The following is an 18,147-nucleotide window of genomic DNA, read 5'->3' as shown; positions in this document are numbered from 1 at the left end:
AAGAAAGACAATAAGAATTGGCCCTGCCGAATTAAGCTCGAAATTTTGAAATTTTGCACAAATATTTGTTATTAGTGTAGGTCGGTTAGGATTGTAAATGGGCCAAATCGGTTCATATTTTTATATAGCTGAGCCTCTAAAGGATGCAATTCTCACCCGATTGGACTGATTTTCGCTCCAGGTATTTTGGTATTACTTCCAACAACTGTGCCAAGTATGGTTCGAATCGGTTCATGTTTTGATATAGCTGCCATATAAACCGATCTAGGGTCTTGACTTCTTGAGCCTCTAGAGGGTGCAATGCTCACACGATTTGAATGAAATTATTCATGTGGTGTTTTGGTATCACTTCCAACAACTGGCCTTAGTGTGGTTTAAATCGGTTTATATTTTGATATAGAAGCCATATAAACCGATTTTGGGTCTTGACTTCTTGAGCCTCTAGAAGATGCAATTCTCACCCAATTGGACTGAATTTTTGCACCTGGTATTTTAGTATTACTTCCAACAACTGTGCTAAGTATGGTTCGAATCGGTTCATGTTTTGATATAGCTGCCATATAAACCGATCTTGGGTCTTGACTTCTTGAGCCTCTAGAGGGCGCAATTCTTGTCCGATTTGAATGAAATTTTGCACAAAGTGTTTTGGTATCACTTCAAACAACTGTGCTTTGTGTGGTTTAAATCGGTCCATGTTTTGATATAGCTGCCATATAAACCGATCTTGGGTTTAGACTTCTTGAGCATCTAGAGGACGCATTTCCCATCCGATTTGGCAGAAATTTTGTACAACGTCTTCTCTCATGACCTTCAACAATCGTGTCTAATATGATCTGAATCGTTCTATAGCTTGATACAGCTCTCATATAAACCGATCTCCCGATTTTGCTTTTTGAGCCCCTACAAGGCGCAATTCTTATCCGAATGGACTGATATATTATACAATGACTTCTACAATGTTCAGCATTGATTTTTGGTTCGAATCGAACTATGACTTGATATAGCTCCAAAAGCATAACAGTTCTTATTCATTATTCTTTGTTTGCCTAAAAAGAGATACCGCGCATAGAACTCAATAAATGCAATCCATGGTGGAGGGTATATAAGATTCGGCCCGGCCGAACTTACCACACTCTTACTTGTTTATTCTGATTGAGTGATTATGTAAAACAAATTTAAGACATTTTATAAAATTAGAAAAAAAAATATGTAGATATATATAAAATTAAGACAACCAGTTATATAGTGCAGAGAAAAAAAGAAAGAAATCAAAATCAATTCATTTCACATAGATATCACAAAAGTTGATTAAACATTGATAAGCTGCTGTTGCCTACATCTCTTTTCTTTACTCTCTCACTCTTCTGGTATTTTTGAAGAGCTTATGAAGAGCTACATATTTCCAATGTGTGTGAGTGTGAGTGCCATACCAGAAACAGGATATTGCTTTAGTAAGAAGAATAAGAATTAGAAAAAAACTAACAACATAAAAGAAAATCTAAAACAAAATTTGTTACATTGGACGTGTTGTGGTTGTTTCTGTTTTCTATCACTGAACATTGACTGTGTGTTTTTTTTTTGCAACTATAAAGAAAAAATATAAATGAAATATATTTACAAAATTTATATGGTGAAACTTAGTTTTATTTTACAATTTGCTGAGAAACAAAAAATAAAACCTGTTGTTAAAATACCATTTTGCTTTGTTTGTGTTAAGGGTGGGTGGTTGTTAGGTTGGTTGGTTTGCTTGCTTGCAGAATGTTTTGGAGCTGGTTTTTATGCTTATTTTTGTTAATGTTTTTTTTTTCATATTTTTTTATATTTGTTCGCTTTCTTGCTTTACACATAAATGCCATCACCTGAGAACGTATAATAACGTAGAATATAAAATTTTTTGTTCTTGTTAATTGTTTTTTGTTTTTATTTCATATTTTTTATATTTTTTCTAAACAAAAAGAAATCTTTTGTGTAAATTGTTGTTACTTTTGTTTATTTTTGTCGCTTGTTTTGGTGTTATTTCTATTTTATGTTAGAGCTTGTTTTTTTCGGTTTTTTATTTTTATTATATTGTTGTTCTTTTTACACTGTACATTTGAACTGAATGACAAACATTGGATTATACAAAAAAATTAAAAATTAAATGATTTTTTTTTCTTTCTTTTTATTTAAAGAATCACAGCATTTCTTACTTATACTCAAATTAAAAATAATGGCGCTATAGCAATCATAATAATAAAAATATATAGGATAATTAAAAGTATCAAACACTGCTATGCTGCCAAAAAGGTATCATAAAAATTTATGGCTTTGTAAATACATGGTCAGAGGTGGGCACACATGTAATAAAAATGGATAAATATAAAATAAAGTAGGTCAGAGGTCATGTGTAAAGGGAAAAACCAAAAGCAGTAAGCAACCGTCGACATACATATATTCAAAAGACAGTCGCCTTTAAGTTTTATTTGGCTTGAGGATAGAGATAAGGTTTAATTTTTACTTGGCTAAGGATAGTGATACATATATATGGGAGCTATATCTAAATCTGAACCGATTTTGATGAAATCTTGCAAATATGTTAAGATCGGTTTCAACACATTCCATGCCAAATTTTGTGCAGAACGGTTGAAAATTTTAGCTTCTACAGCCATTTAAGTAGAAATCGGGCGAAACATATATATGGCAGCTATATCCAAATCTGAACCGATTTTTATAAAAATTAGCAGACATGTTAAGATCAGTAACAAAACAATCCATGCCAAATTTTGTGCAGATCGGTTGAAAGTTGTAGCTACTACTGCCATTTATGTGCAAATCGGGCGATACATATATATGGCAGCTATATCCAAATCTGAACCGATTTTGATGAAATCTTGCAAGTATGTTAAGATCAGTAGCAAAACAATCTGTGTCAAATTTTGTGCAGAACGGTTGGAAATTGTAGCTACTACGGTCATTTAAGTGCAAATCGGACGATACATATATGTGGGAGCTATATCTAAATCTGAACCGATTTTGATGAAATCTTGCAGATAGGTTAAGATCAGTAACAAAACAATCTGTGTCAAATTTTGTGTAGATTGGTTGAAAATTGTAGCTACTACCGCCATTTAAGTGCAAATCGGTCGATACATATATATGGGAGCTATATCTAAATCTGAACCAATTTTGATGAAATTTTGCAGATAGGTTAAGATCAGTAACAAAACAATCCGTGCCAAATTTTGTGAAAATAGGTTGAAAATTGTAGCTTCTATGGTCATTTAAGTGCAAATCGGGCGATACATATATATGGGAGCTATATCTAAATCTGAACCGATAAGATCCACGCCGCAGACGGGTCTGGAGTCAATACTGAATTTAGAACTTTTTGAGGTATATATTTTAGGCACAGTTATTGGAAGTCAAAACAAAACACTCCAAGAAAAATTTCAGCTTAATCGTATAGGAATTGCGCCCCCTAGAGGGTAAACGGCAACACTAACCCCTCTAGAGGGCGCAATTCCTATCCGATTAAGCTGAAATTTTTCTTGAAGTGTTTTGTTTTGACTTCCAATAACTGTGCCTCAAATTTTATAAATCGGCCCGTAACTGGATGTAGCTGTCATATAAACCGATCTTCAGATTTGACTTCTTGAGCCTCTAAAAGGCGCAATTATCACCCGATTTTGGGAATATGGAATTTTTTATGACTTATAACAGTCCTGACAAGTACGGTCCATCTGTAGATGCATCTTATATATAAAATTCAATTTGTGTTTGTTTGTTTGTTCCGTATAGACTCAAAAACGGCTGAACCGTTTACTTTGATTTTTTTTTTTTTTTTGATATCGGAAGGGGAGCGGACCCTCCCCCTTGCCACAAAAGTGCTACCCAACAATAAAAGTGGACCGATCGGGACAACATGGGATTCAAATGGAAGGTATTCAAGAGTACGAGTAGAGTATGAATTTCATTACAAAAGTTGGGGCCAAGTACCTGGGGGGCGCCCCAGCCCCAAAACCCCCCTAAAATAGGTTTATTTTACGATCATGACAATATGGGTCTCAAATGAAAGGTATTCGAGAGTAGATTACGAATATGGTGACGAAGTAGGAATAGGCATAACAATTTGTTGATATCGGAAGGGGGGCGAACCCTCCCCCGTTATCCCAAAAATACCACCCAAAATCAAAAAGAGGACCGATAAGGACAATATGGGTATCAAATAAAAAGTATGCGGGAGTAGATAACGAATCTGGCATGCAAATTCAAGTCGAAGTATAGGGGATCACCCCACCCCACAAAAATGGCCAAAATGAGCACATTAGCCAATCATGAATGTACGGGGCTTGGTTTGTTTGTTCCGAATAGACTGAAAAACGGCAGAACCGATTTTCTCGAAATTTTCGCATATTGTGTAGGGTGGTCAGGAAGAAAACATAGGCAATATAATTTTCCGATATCGGACGGGGGACGGACTCTCCCCCTAATGCCAAAAATACAACCCAAAATCAAAAGTGGACTGATCGGGACAATATACGTATCAAATGAAAGGTTTTGTAGAGTAGAATACAAATATGGTATTAAAATTTGAGTCTAGGTACCCATCGGACCGCCGCAACCCCAAAACTACCCCAAACAGACATATTGGACGTTCGTTTCAATATGGGACTCAAATGAAAGGTATTCGGGAGTAGATTTCGAATCTGGCAAAGAAAATCAGATCAAAGTATTGGGGGTCACGCCATCCCCCTGAAATTTAGTGGACAGTACACTCGTCAAGTAAACATCTGAAACATGTGTTTTGTTGTGGAATGGTCCATATGCTCAAAGCATATCGGTTTTATTCACAAAACTTAATATAGATTCGAAATAGAAGTATTTGACCGATTTCCTTTATAGAACAAAAAAATTTAAGGCTTCATAAAGTTTTTTGAATAAGGCCGCATGACTATACAAACATTTAATTTTGCTATTCTTTTTCAGCAAAATTTAACTTTTATCAGTAAACAATTGGCAATCAACAGTTATTTACATTAAATATTTATGACCTCAAAGATTTCAAAGACGAAACTAAAATTTTGTCAATAGAAATAGTCTGTCGATACTCTAGAGATTATCAAACAAAAATTGTCAGATAAAAATATAAAAAAATTGGTTTATACAAAACCTCATCCTTAAGGCAGACATAGCAGTGTTACTAAAAAATACACACATCATGTTGCTATACACAAATTAAAAATAATAATTACGAAAAAAAAAAATAAACAATAATATACATTCCTTGTAGAGTCTGTCTGCAGCTACTATTTTTCGTCCTACTTTAATAATACATGAAAAGTTGTTGAGTGGATGAACTTCTGGACAACATAGCCCTACGATTACGCAAAATAGCAAATGAGGAAAATAATTTGAGAAAATCATAAAATTGGCCAAAGGGCTATTGTTCGTTGGTCTCTTTGCTGCTGTGGCTGCTGCCATTGCTGCCGGTGCTGTTGATGGTATTGGTGCTGATATTGGCGGCATTGCTGCTGTTGCTGCTGCCCATTGTTCCCAAAGTCGGGACATTGGTGTTTTTACGCAAATGATTCCTTAGCATAACCAAATTGCGATTTAGTTGCATATTCGAAGAAGGTATGCCGGAAACATTCGATCCCTGACTGTTGGTCGTTTGCGAGGGCATATGGGGTAGGGTGCTGCAGGTGTTCTCCTCGGCCCCCAGGGATCTTAGGTAAATGGAAGCATTAGCAGCAGCAGTACCGGGTATACCAGCCGATGCCACTGAGGTGGTGGGCGAAATGGCACCACACAAAGTCTCGCCACTGCTGGACAAAGGAACGCCCAGCAGCAGTTCATGGGCGAGTATGGTGGGTAAATGTTAAGTGCTATTCTTCATGGGACCCGAAGATAGCGAACTACTGCTTACCCCCGAATCACTGGACTTTTCACTTAAACCACCCCCGCGTATCAGAGTATCATCGGACATTAGGCTGCCACCGCCAAGCAGAGATTTCTTGCCCACTCTTGGCGGTAGGGCGGTATTGGTGCGGAAGGGATTTTCCTTAACTCGCTTGGCACTCTCTACTCTTTTCATTATTTCACTCGAACACTTGGAGACCACATCGTCCAGACTATTCGAATCGTCGGTGGAGGCCAATGTCTGTGTGGGTGTTTGCGAGGTGGGTACCGGCGAGCCTTCATAGCAACCCGAGTCACGGGGAAAATGACGGCGTCCAAATGGCGAAGCTGCATGTTTTTTATTAATATTATTGAGGCGAGCCTCATCGTTTTCCGAACTGGAGCCGGCTATATCCACATCCGAGCCGGTTTGGGGGAAATTGGAAGCTGGAAAAAGAAGACAAAAAAAATTCAAGATGGTTAGACTTTAGGATAAAAAAAAAACATTTGTTGCTTAAAAAAAATTTGTAAAGAATTTCTTAAAAATTGTAAAATTTTTAGAAAAAATTCGGTAAAATTTAGTATAATTTGATTTAAATTTTTTCAACAAAATTTTTTTACCAAAATTTCCAGAAATAAAATTTTGGACAAAATTTTCTAGAAGTAAAATTTTGAAAAAATTTTCCAGAAATAAAATTTTGAAAAAATTTTCCAGAAATAAAATTTTGACAAAATTTTCCAGAAATTAAATTTTGACAAAATTTTACAGAAATTAAATTTTGACAAAATTTTACAGAAATTAAATTTTGACAAAATTTTACAGAAATAAAATTTCGACAAAATTTTCCAGAAATATGATTTTGACAAATTTTCCAGAAATTTAATTTTGACAAAATTTTACAGAAATTTAATTTTGACAAAATTTTCCAGAAATAAAATTTTGACAAAATTTTCCAGAAATAAAATTTTGACAAAATTTTCCAGAAATAAAATTTTGACAAAATTTTCTAGAAATAAAATTTTGACTAAATTTTCTTGAAATTGATGATACCCTACCCTCAGACCGGCCGTACATTTTATTCTTATGTAGTTAAGTTAATTCCACAAATCACAAGAATTTTTTATAGATAGATCAGTAACCGAACCGGGCCCACACCTCTGCCCCTTCTTTAACTCTCTAATGTCTTTTTAGAGTGGGGACACTTCGTCCTAAATGTGGATATCGAATTCGTGACACTGTAGCCCATGTCCACCTATGACGCTAAAAGCCAACGTACGAATCCTGGCGAGAACTTCGAAAAAAATTAAAAGCGGCGGTTATCCTCTTAATGCTGGCTAATATAGCGAGGTAACAAGTCATGCAGACCTTCAGAAAACATTTTCAGCGGTGGTTTTCCCCTCCTAACGCTGGCAACATTTGTGAGGTACTATGCCATGTAAAACTTCTCTCCAAAGAGGTGTCGCATTGCGACTCGACGTTCGGACTCGCCAATAAAGAGGAGGCCCCTTATTGAGCTTAAATTTGAAACGAACTGCACTCATTGATATGTAAGAAGTTTGCCCCTGTTCCTCAGTGGAATGTTCATGGGCAAAATTTGCATTTGCTTCACTCCCAAATTCCTTTAATTTGAGCCCCATATTGACAGGGTCAGTAAACGTGAAGCGTTTCGAGGTTGTTTTGGGGATGGGGCGCCCTTGGGCCTCTTTTTCTGAAAAAAAGATATCAATTTCGTTCTTTACTCCCAAATACCGCTGATTTGAGCTCCCTATTGTCATAGTCGGAAATGAAGTACAGTTTAGGTATACCCAAACACTTGGCTCCAAAATTGGAAATCAGATTCGTTTTATACTCTTAAATACCTTTCATTTGAGTCAATGAACGTATTTAAAGGATTTTTAGGAGAAAAAGCGCCATCTAGACCTGAAGGCAAATTTTAATGCCATTCTCGTAATCTAATCCCAAATACCTTTTATTTGAGTCCCATATAGTCATGGTAGGCTAATTTGCCCATTTGGGGGTATTTGGAAGTGAGGCGATATCCCCTTACTTGGACCTAATTTTATATCTCATATTTGTAATCTACTGTGAAGTACTTTTTATTTGAGTCCCATATCGACATGAACGTCGAATATATCTGTTTGGGTGAGTTTTGGGGTTAGGGCGACTTCCTGGGTACTTAGACCCCATTTTTAATACCATATTCAGATTATACTCTTCAATACTTTTCAATTGATACCCATATTCTCATTATTGGTCCATTTTTAATTTGGGAGGTGCTTTTGGGGTAGTAGGGGAGGGTCCCCACCCCCCTTCCGATATCAACAAACTATAAAGCCTGGTTCTCCCTTCTGCCCATAACCGCATCTGCTCCCGAGTACCTTTCATTTGAGTCCCATATAAACCTATTTTAGGGGGTTTTGGGCGGCCCCCGAGTTACTTGGACCCTATTTTTAATATGAAATTCCTATTCTACTCCTGAATACTTTTGATTTAAGTTCCATATTGTAGCAATCGGTCCACTTATATTTTTGGGTAGTACTGTTGGCGTAAGAGGACAATATTGACGGTAGAAATAAAATTTTTTGCAATTTTTTTTTTCAAAAAAAAATTAGTTTTCATTACAATTTCTTTCAAATTCTTTAACATTGTATTATTACTTTTATTGGTTTCAGATTTCACTTCATTTCGGGCTTCAATACCATCTAATGACAAAATACCCCCCATCTACACACCACAAACTGTCATAACCCCTTTTTGAAAGTAATTGCCTAAAGGTATTTTCGGGAAATCTTTTCTCAGTCATTATGAGATATTGTTACTCAATGTTGGAAGAACTTATGAAACCATATTTGCTTTTGAACTCAACCCCAATTTACATTGGTTTTAATTTGCCATAAAAAAAGAAACAAAAACAAATATCCCCCAAGTTCCCAAGTTGTTAAGTTTTCCACTATACTGTAGTAATTACTTAAATTTTTTCCAGGGAAGCCTAAAAGTATGCTTTCATTTTTACTCACGCTGTTGGTAAATTAACATTGAACAAAAATGGCTAGATGGGGAGCCAAGCAACATTAACCCTTCGTATTTACAGTAGCATCATTGTAATGTTAACGCTTGCAGCAAATATGTTATCTCTGCTTTTTGTTGTTGTTTGTTGTTGCTGCTTTGTATACGATTCACAGTGCTTGAAGACTTTTACTTTTTTCATTTTGGGGTTAAATATGAAATAGTTTCAAGTGGCTGAAGGATATTCATTTTTTTTTATTTTTTTTTTCTGTGGCATATAAAAGAACAAAAAAAAATAACTCGTTCAACAAGTCATTGCTCAGCCCAAATATTTTCAGTGTTGTGCTGCTGAGGGGATTTATTTCACCCCCTTCACTATGCCAATAAATTTTTTAATTTGCCTTTGAGCACAGTGTAGATAGGTAGAAGGGAATATTTCTTTTTAAAACTTTACAAAATTGTTCAATTGAGTTATTTGGTAAATATGGCAGCGGAAGAAAGTTACTGCCGAAGAAGAGTTTATAAATGAATTATGTTCATTAAATTGCTCAAGCGATTGCAAATAAATTTGAGAGAGAGAGAGAAAGAGAGAGAGAGAGAGTAGCTTAAGCATGATAATGATATAGTTTTAACAAAACGCACGACGCAAAACGCCTATGGCGCCGAACGCCTGGGTTCAAAACTCGGTGTGAACATCAGAAAAATTTTCAGCGGTGGTTATCCCTTTACTAGTGCTGGCTACATTTGGGAGGTATCCCGCCATGTTAAAACTTCTCTACCAAGTGGTGTCGCTATACGGCTCGCCGTTCGGACTCGCCATAAAAAGGGAGGCCGTTTATTATTGAACATTCCCGTTGCTATGTGGAGTGTTCATGGGAAATTTAGTAGTAAATTTTAATAAAAACCATTCTTAACAAGATAAACGTGCTAAGTTCGGCCGGGCCGAATATTGGGAACCCACCATCATGGATTCTGCTAAAAATGTATACAAATAAATTAAGTTGTAGAGCATAAAATTATTCTGCATAGCAAACTTCTGTCAAACCACCAAAAATTAAAACTTTGAGGAACCGAACAAGGATGATCGAAAGACCGGAAGTCATAACAAAACACTACACAAAATTTCAGCCAAATCGGACAAAAATTGCGGCTTGTAAGAGCTCAAGAACTCAAATCGGGCTATTGATTTATATGGGAGCTATATCAGGTTAATGACCGATTGGGACCCTACTTGGCACAGTGGTTGGAAGTCATAACAGAACACTACATGCAAAATTTCAATCAAATCGGACAAAAATTGAGACTTCGAGGGGCTCCAGAAATCAAATCGGGAGATCGGTTCATATGGGAGCTATATCAGGTTATAAACCGATTTGCACCCTACTTGGCACAGTTGTTGAAAGTCATAAGAGAACATCTTATGCAAAATTTCAGTCAAATCGGACAAAAATTGCGGCTGCCAGGGGCTCAAGAAGTCAAATCGGGAGATCGGTTTATATGGGAGCTATATCAGGTTATACACCGATTTGGACCCAACTTGGCACAGATGTTGAAAGTCATAACAGAACACTTTATGCAAAACAGCAGCCACATCGGACAAAAATTGAGGCTTCCAGGAGCTCAAGAAGTCAAATCGGGAGATCGGTTTATATGGGAGCTATCTTAATCTGAACCGATATGGCCCATTTGCAATCCCCAACGATCTACATCTATACTAAGTATCTGTGCAAAATTTCAAGCGGCTAGCTTTACGCGTTCGACCTCTATCTTGATTTCGACAGACGGACGGACATGGCTAGATCGACTCAAAACGTCGAAAGAATCGAGAATATATATATTTAATGGGGTCTTAGACAAATATTTCAAGGGGTTACAAACGGAATGACTAGATTAGTATACCCCCATCCTATGGTGGTGGATATAAAAACGGCTGAACCGATTAGCTTAAAAATTTTCATAGATTGTGTAGGTAAGTCTGGAGAGAAACATAGGCTACACAATTTTTTGATATCGGAAGGGGGAGGACCCTCCCCCTTACCCCACAATTACGACCCCAATTTAAAAGTGGACCGATCGGGACAATATGGGTCTCAAATGAAAGGTACTCAGGAGTAGAACACGAATTTCATATTAAAAATTGGGTCCAAGTAACTAGGGCGCCCCGGTAGCGGAGTTGGTAGTGTGCTTGGATTACCAGTGCAGGGGTCGTGGGTTCGATTGCCGCCAGAAGCCTTCGTCTGTCGGTACTGTGGTATCACAATGGACCTAAAATTGTCTAAGGTATACTGTAAAGGACTGCTACTCATACCGAACTTAACTGGGGGACCGCCCCAACCCCCAGATTCTCTATGATAGGTTTATTGGACGATTATGGCAATATGGGACTCAAATGAAAGATATTCGACAGTAGATTGCGGATATAGGCAGGAGGGAGAAACAGGCCTTATAGCTTTTTGATATCGGGAGAGGACGGACCCTCCCCCGTTACCCCCGAAACACCACCCAAAATCAGAAGTGGACCGATAATCAGGAGTTGAGTACGAATTTCATATTAAAAATTGGGTCCAAGTAACTAGGGCGCCCCGGTAGCAGAGTTGGTAGCGTGCTTGGATTACCAGTGTAGGGGTCGTGGGTTCGATTTCCGCCAGAAGCTTCGTCCGTCGCTACTATGGTATCACAATGGACCTAAAATTGTCTAAGTGAGACTGTAAAGGACTGCCATTCATACCTAATCTAATTGGGGGGGCCGCCCCAACCCCAAAATCCCCTAAAATAGGTTTATTGGACGATCATGACAATATGGGACTCAAATGAAAGGTATTCGGCAGTAGATTGCGGATATGGGCAGGAGGGGGGGGGGGGGTGGGTGGGAACAGGCTTTAAAGTTTGGTGGGAACAGGCTTTAAAGTTTGTTGATATCGGAAGGGGGAGGACCCTCCCCCCTTACCCCCAAAACACCACCCAAAATCAAAAGTGAACCGATAATCATAATATGGGTATCAAATGAAAGGTTTTGAAGAGTAGAATGCCAATATGGTATTAAAAATTGGTTACAATTACCCAAGAAGTCGCCCTAACCTCGAAACTCCTCCAAGCTAACAAATTGAACGTTTATATCAATATGGGGCTCAAATGAAAGGTATTTTGGGAGTATTCCGTCATACAAAATCAGATTGAAATATAAGGGGTTATACCACCCCCGAAAACGCCCCAAATTGGCATATTAACCAATTATGACTATATGGGACTCGGGCAAATGGCCCAAATGGGCATATTAACCAATTATAACTATTTGGGACTCGGTTTGTGTGTTTGCTCCGTAGGCTCAAAAACGGCTGTACCGATTTTCTTCAAATGTTCACAAATTGTGTAAGTATATCTGAAAGGAAACATAGGCTATACAATTTTTTTGATATCGGAAAGGGGCGGACCCTCCCCCTACCCCAACAACACCATCCAAGATCAAAAGTTGACCGATAAGCACAATATGGGTATCAAATGAAAGGTATTGGAGACTAGAAAACAAATATCGTATTAAAATTTAGGGTCCAAGTATACCCAGCTGGCCGACCCAACCCCAAAACTCTTCTAAACAGCTATATTTGAAGTTCATGTCAATATGGGACTCAAGTAAAAAGTATTTGGCTGTAGATTACAAATATGGCATATAAAATTAAGTAATGGGAGGTCGCCCCACACCCCAATGGCTATATAGAACTCAAATGAAAGGTATTTGGGATTAGATTATGAATATGACATTAGATTTTTTTTTTTCTTTTGAGCACTTTTTCTCCTATAAATACGATAGGTTCATTATGACAATATGGGGCTCAAATGAAAGGTATTTGAGAGTAGAAAACGAATTTGATATCAAATTTTGGAGCAAAGTCTTTCGCGATACGCCCTAAAGCACCCCCTACGAATATGATAACTATTAATAAATCTCCGGGCCCGGACGGTATATCAACACTTGTCCTTTGTAAGTGTTCTTCGACGCTTGTTTTTCGTCCACTACGCAACCTCTTCAACCTTGATTACCGTGCGGGTGTTTTTCCAGCGCATTGGAAGGTTGCGAACGTTCAGCCCATCCCCAAGACAGGTGGGGCGAACAACCCTGCGAATTACCGGCCAATTGCGATATGCTTCGCGTTCTCTAAGGTTATGGAGATTATGGTAAACCATCATCTAATCAGATACTTAGAGTCCAATGGCCTTCTTAGCGACATACAGTATGGGTTCCGTAGAAATGGCTCTACGGAGACCTAATGGCATTTTTTGTTGGAACGATGGAGTCGATCTATCCACCAGTTTGGCGAGAGTAAGGTCTTGGCTCTGGATATCTCCAAGGCATTTGATAGAGTCTGGCACGTTGCACTTTTATCAAAGCTTGTCGCTTTTGGGGTCGGTAATAACTTCGTTCGATTTATATCGAGCTTTCTCAAAGATCGCACAATACGAGTTGTTGTAGATGGGAACTCATCGGTTGAGTATACATTGACCGCAGGTGTGCCACAAGGTTCTGTCCTTTCCCCTTCCCTTTTTCTTATTTTCATTGACGATCTATTGGCTCAGACTCCGAATTCAGTCTACTCATTTGCCGATGACAGTAGTCTGTGTCATTCATATTCATTCGACCATAGGCCTAGTCCTCAAGAAATTGTGGACGGGAGGCATATTATAGATGAGACGCTCTCCCAGGATTTGTTGGCCATTTCCGAGTGGGGTAGAATGAACAGTGTAGACTTTAACGCACAGAAGACGCAGTGCTGTTTCTTATCTCACAAGCGATTCACTGACCCACATCAATCGTCGATATATATCGACGGTATAGATATTGAACAGTCAGATACTTTTGATGTTCTGGGCATGAAGATACAATGTGATGGCCGTTGGTCAAAACACGTATTCGAAGTGTCGAAAGAAACATTCAAGTGTTTGGGCTTTCTTAAGCGGTGCAGGAAATATTTCACCTCTTTTGATCTTCTCAATATCTGGCCGAGGTTGGAATATAACTCTCATATATGGGCAGGAGCACCAAAATCATCCTTGGAGCTACTTGACAGGGTTCAACGGAGAGCAATGATGTTGATTGGGGACACTAGGGTATCCAACTCTATTGCTTCTCTTGAACATCGTCGGAATGTGGGTAGCGTTATTTTCATGGCGTGTGTTCCAGGGATATTCGTCTTCTTATCCCTGACGTTAGGATGTTCGTCGGGAATACAAGACTTGCCTGAAACTCACACCCATTTGTAATTGATTGGCCAGTCGACCGAACCATGCATGAACCAAGAAAAAACTTTTAACTTAAGAACTACAGTTTTGCTTCCGAAAAATACACTGCATTTAAAATTTTCATACATTTTGTTGGATGTAAACGCAACTTACCACAGTCCATATCATGCAACAGCTGCACGGCTGTCAATAACTTGGTGCGGTGATCCGGATTAACAATACCCAAATAATCCAAGTCAGCAGGTTCAAGTTCTTTGAACAGTTCCAGGTCCTCGTAGCTATTGAGGGAATAAAAAAAGAGTGTTTTTTGGTTAAAAACGTCGAAATGCACAGTAAAAGAGCAATCTGTAAGGAATTTAACTAATATTTTTTTAAAATTTAAATAACAAAAAGAACTTTTAAATAAATTGGCATTTTCTGTACATGGTAATATTTTTGTAAATTTTTTTTTTATTTGTTTATATTTCATTTTAATTTAATTTTCTTTTGTTTTGGCTATAGAATTTGAATTAGCAGAAAAAATGCACACATATCGATAATATTTTCTTCCAAATTCTTGTAAAACCTTAAATTTTAATGCCATACAACCAATGTTTTTTTTTCTTAAATTTTTAAACCCTTATCCAAAATGTCCATTTTTCCTTTTATCGTCATATATCGCCTTAATAAAAAAAAGGGGAAATCATAACACGTTTATGGCATCGAAAAAAGAGAGATTTTTCTACCCCATTCACTCGATCATGCCGCAGCAATGGCATATCAATAAATTTCAAAAGGATTTACTTTACTTTGTAGACACAAACACACACACACACTTACCCATTTAAAACGAACACTGATGTGTACTCCTTTAAGCCAATGCGCATCAGTAAATCCTCCACCGAATGGGGTCCATTGACGTTAGACAGATGCCTGCCACCACCACTGCCGGCTCCCATGGCTGCACTTAGACTTTTGCCCGTGAGACCCGTTAAGGTCTTACTATGCGAATGCTTAAGACGCTGATCTGGCAACACTTCGACATTGATAAACTTAAAATGACCCACACGGCCATGGCAACGACCCTTCCATATACCGGAGGCGTTCATTGAAAGCACCTCTATTATGTCACCTTTCTGTAGAATTATTATTATGAAAAGGATAAGAAAAAGGTTATAAAAAAATATGAAAAAAATGAAAGAAATTTTAAGAAAACAAAAAAAAACTTAAGATACATAAAGACAGAATGACTTAAGTGTCACAAATAACTCAATGGATGAGTTTACCATAGGAGACAGAGAGAAGAGTAAAAGGCAGCAAGCATGGCTTGACAACATAAATCGAAGCCAAGCAGGGATGCAAGAAGTATGGTATTGCAAAATGCCAAGGGACAATTTATATTTTGTGTCATACAATGCAACAAACAAGACAACTATAAACTAAGGCACAATTCGGCATAGTCGAATATTTTATAACCTATACCATACATATTTTTTTAAACAAAAATAGTGCAGATAGATACGGCAATTATCCACAAACTGTTATACTGTTATACATTTTTGTATTAAAGGGGATATTTTAGTGAAAAACAGACTTTTAAGGAGATGGCATTTAAAAAAAAAGTGGTGGAGACATGGGCAAAAAACATTGTTATATAACAGTTAACACATTTATTGGTAAACTGTTATACTGTAATATGGGAAATGTTTTTTGATTTTGTTTGAATACGTAAATTAAAAAATATACATTTAAGTGATTTGTAACAGTTAACGCAATTTCGGAAACTGAAACTGTTATACAGTTATACATACGTATATTCTCGATATTTTTAAAAACAAACTTCAGACAAATCGATTAATAATCTAGTGGCTCAAGAAGTCAAATCGAAAGTTTGCTTTATATGTAAAAATTGCGAAAAAATTGCCCATGAACATTCCACTAAGGAACTGGGGCAAACTTCTCACATATCAATGAATGCAGCCCGATTCAAGTATTAGGCTCAATGATAAGGGGCTTCCTTTTCACAGCCGAGTCCGAACGGCGTACCGCAGTGTGACACCTCTTTGGAGAGAAGTTTTACATGGCATAGTACCTCACATATGATGCCAGCATTAGGTAAACCACCGTTGAAAATTTTTTCTGATGGTCTCACCAGGATTCGAACCCAGGCATTCAGCGTCATAGGCGGACATGCTAACCTCTGCGCTACGGTAGCCTCCTTTATATGTAAGATATTTAAATCATGCCACAATAATACGATTTTATCATTAGAATGTTCGTTTCGTTAATGTATAACAGTTTCGAGATAATTAAGTGAACTGTTATAAACAACTAAATTTAAAAATTTTTTTATTAAAAATTAAAACATCAGCTTCCGGATAACTATTTTAACTGTTAAATGACTTTATGACTTATGCCAATTCAATTTTACAGATTTAGCAAATTTTTTTAGACATGATAAAGCTCAGAAAAATGAGGTAGACTTTGAAACTAAGGTTGTTAAGAGTTTTTTCACACTCTACATTATTTTTCTAAATTTTGCATATTGATCTCGATGTGCGTTTAGGCAGACTGCCAATTTTGCATCTTTATGAAAATGCTTAAAAATATATATATATGTGTAGGGCATGCGGGGAAAATGATGAGAAGTTGGAGCATTTCCTATGTCATTGTCCGGCTTTCGCGGCTAACAGACACCGACACTTAGGTGGTGTGGAAAACCATTAAAGAGATGGTAAGTAGCACGGAATTTCTAACATAGATTTTCTTTTTCGAGGTTACTTTTTAGTAATTAGAGCGCACAACAAGCCGATTACTGGCTTAGGTGAATGTGCATAGAGGCATAGGCGGATTAATATCTGCACCCTCTTTTCAACCTTACCTAAACTGATACAAAAACGGAAATTTCTGTAAAAATTTGTCATTGGCAACTCAATAGAAATTAGGTTGCAATCGACCCGATTTTTTGGTAAACTGTCAATTTTGATATATTGACCGGTGAAAAGCTTAATTTTCCTTCATTCTTAAATTTTTAACTAAATCCGTTAAAATATTAATGTATAACAGTTTTTCGGATAAGAGTATTAAAGATTTCGGATAGTATTAACTGTTGTAAGATCACTCTAAATCTCACTCTAAATGCATTGTAACTCGTTTTTTTCTTTGAATAGAAAATTCAAAGAATAAAATCTCAGTTAAGTTAGGTCTGTATAATAGTTTTTGGATAATTGAGTTAACAATTATAAAATGACTGATTTATTGCCCTTGTTTATTATATTTTAATATTAACAAAAAATAAAAATATCTCGATGTATGACATTAAAGCAGCATCCAGATAACTCGATATCTCAGTTCATGCATAATTGTATAACAGTTTTTAGTAATTTGACTTAACAGTTCAAAAAGTGGTTCTGTTCATACAGGATCTAAGTCTTCTTTAGATTTAACAAAAATTGAAAAATATTCCAAAGTATAACAGTGTAGCGGTTTCCAGATCTCAGTTCAGTATGTCTGTATAACAGTTTTTTGATACCTGAGTTAAAAGTCATAACATGACACTTCTTATTTGTAGATTTTACATAAATTCAAAAATTTTCCAATGCTTAATAGTGTAACAGTTTCCGGACATTTATACTAACTGTTATAAAATCACTCCATCTGTAGTCTGTATTTATTGCATTTTATAAGAGTTTAACAGTTTCCTGATAATTGCACTAACTGTCACTGTATCTAATTCTTCTGCATTAAAAAGAATAAAATCTCAGTTAAAATATTGCTGTATAACAGTTTTCATATAATTAAGTTAATAGCAATAAAATGACAGATTTCTTATTATTTTTTAATATTAATTAAAAATCAAAAATATTTCAGTGCAAAACAGTAAAACAGTTTAAAGATAATTCAATATGTTACAGTATAACAGTTACCGAATATTTTTATTAATTGCCATCAAATAACTCTGACTTCATGTCTTAGCTCTTTGTTCTTTCTTCATTATATTTTACATAAAAAAAAAACAAAAAAACCAAACCAAACAATTTCTTGTATAA

General features: G+C 36.7%; 1 protein-coding gene across 1 annotated transcript in view; it reads right to left on the bottom strand.

Annotated features, from left to right (window-relative positions):
* Nucleotides 1-4,605: 4,605 nt before the first annotated feature.
* Nucleotides 4,606-18,147, bottom strand: part of LOC106092734 (uncharacterized) — a 437,945-nt gene continuing 424,403 nt past the window's right edge. The window contains exons 16-18 of the mRNA XM_059362614.1: nucleotides 14,939-15,234; nucleotides 14,273-14,397; nucleotides 4,606-6,324 (exon numbers count right to left, since the gene is read on the bottom strand). Of these exons, the coding sequence (XP_059218597.1) occupies nucleotides 5,858-6,324; nucleotides 14,273-14,397; nucleotides 14,939-15,234 (888 nt within the window). The 3' untranslated portion in view covers nucleotides 4,606-5,857. The remainder of the gene's footprint in view (nucleotides 6,325-14,272; nucleotides 14,398-14,938; nucleotides 15,235-18,147) is intronic.

Source organism: Stomoxys calcitrans, chromosome 2 (assembly GCF_963082655.1).
Source record: "Stomoxys calcitrans chromosome 2, idStoCalc2.1, whole genome shotgun sequence".
Classification (NCBI taxonomy): Eukaryota; Metazoa; Arthropoda; class Insecta; order Diptera; family Muscidae; genus Stomoxys; species Stomoxys calcitrans.
Note: the sequence above shows the minus strand (reverse complement) of the source record. Positions and strands in the feature narration are given on the sequence as shown.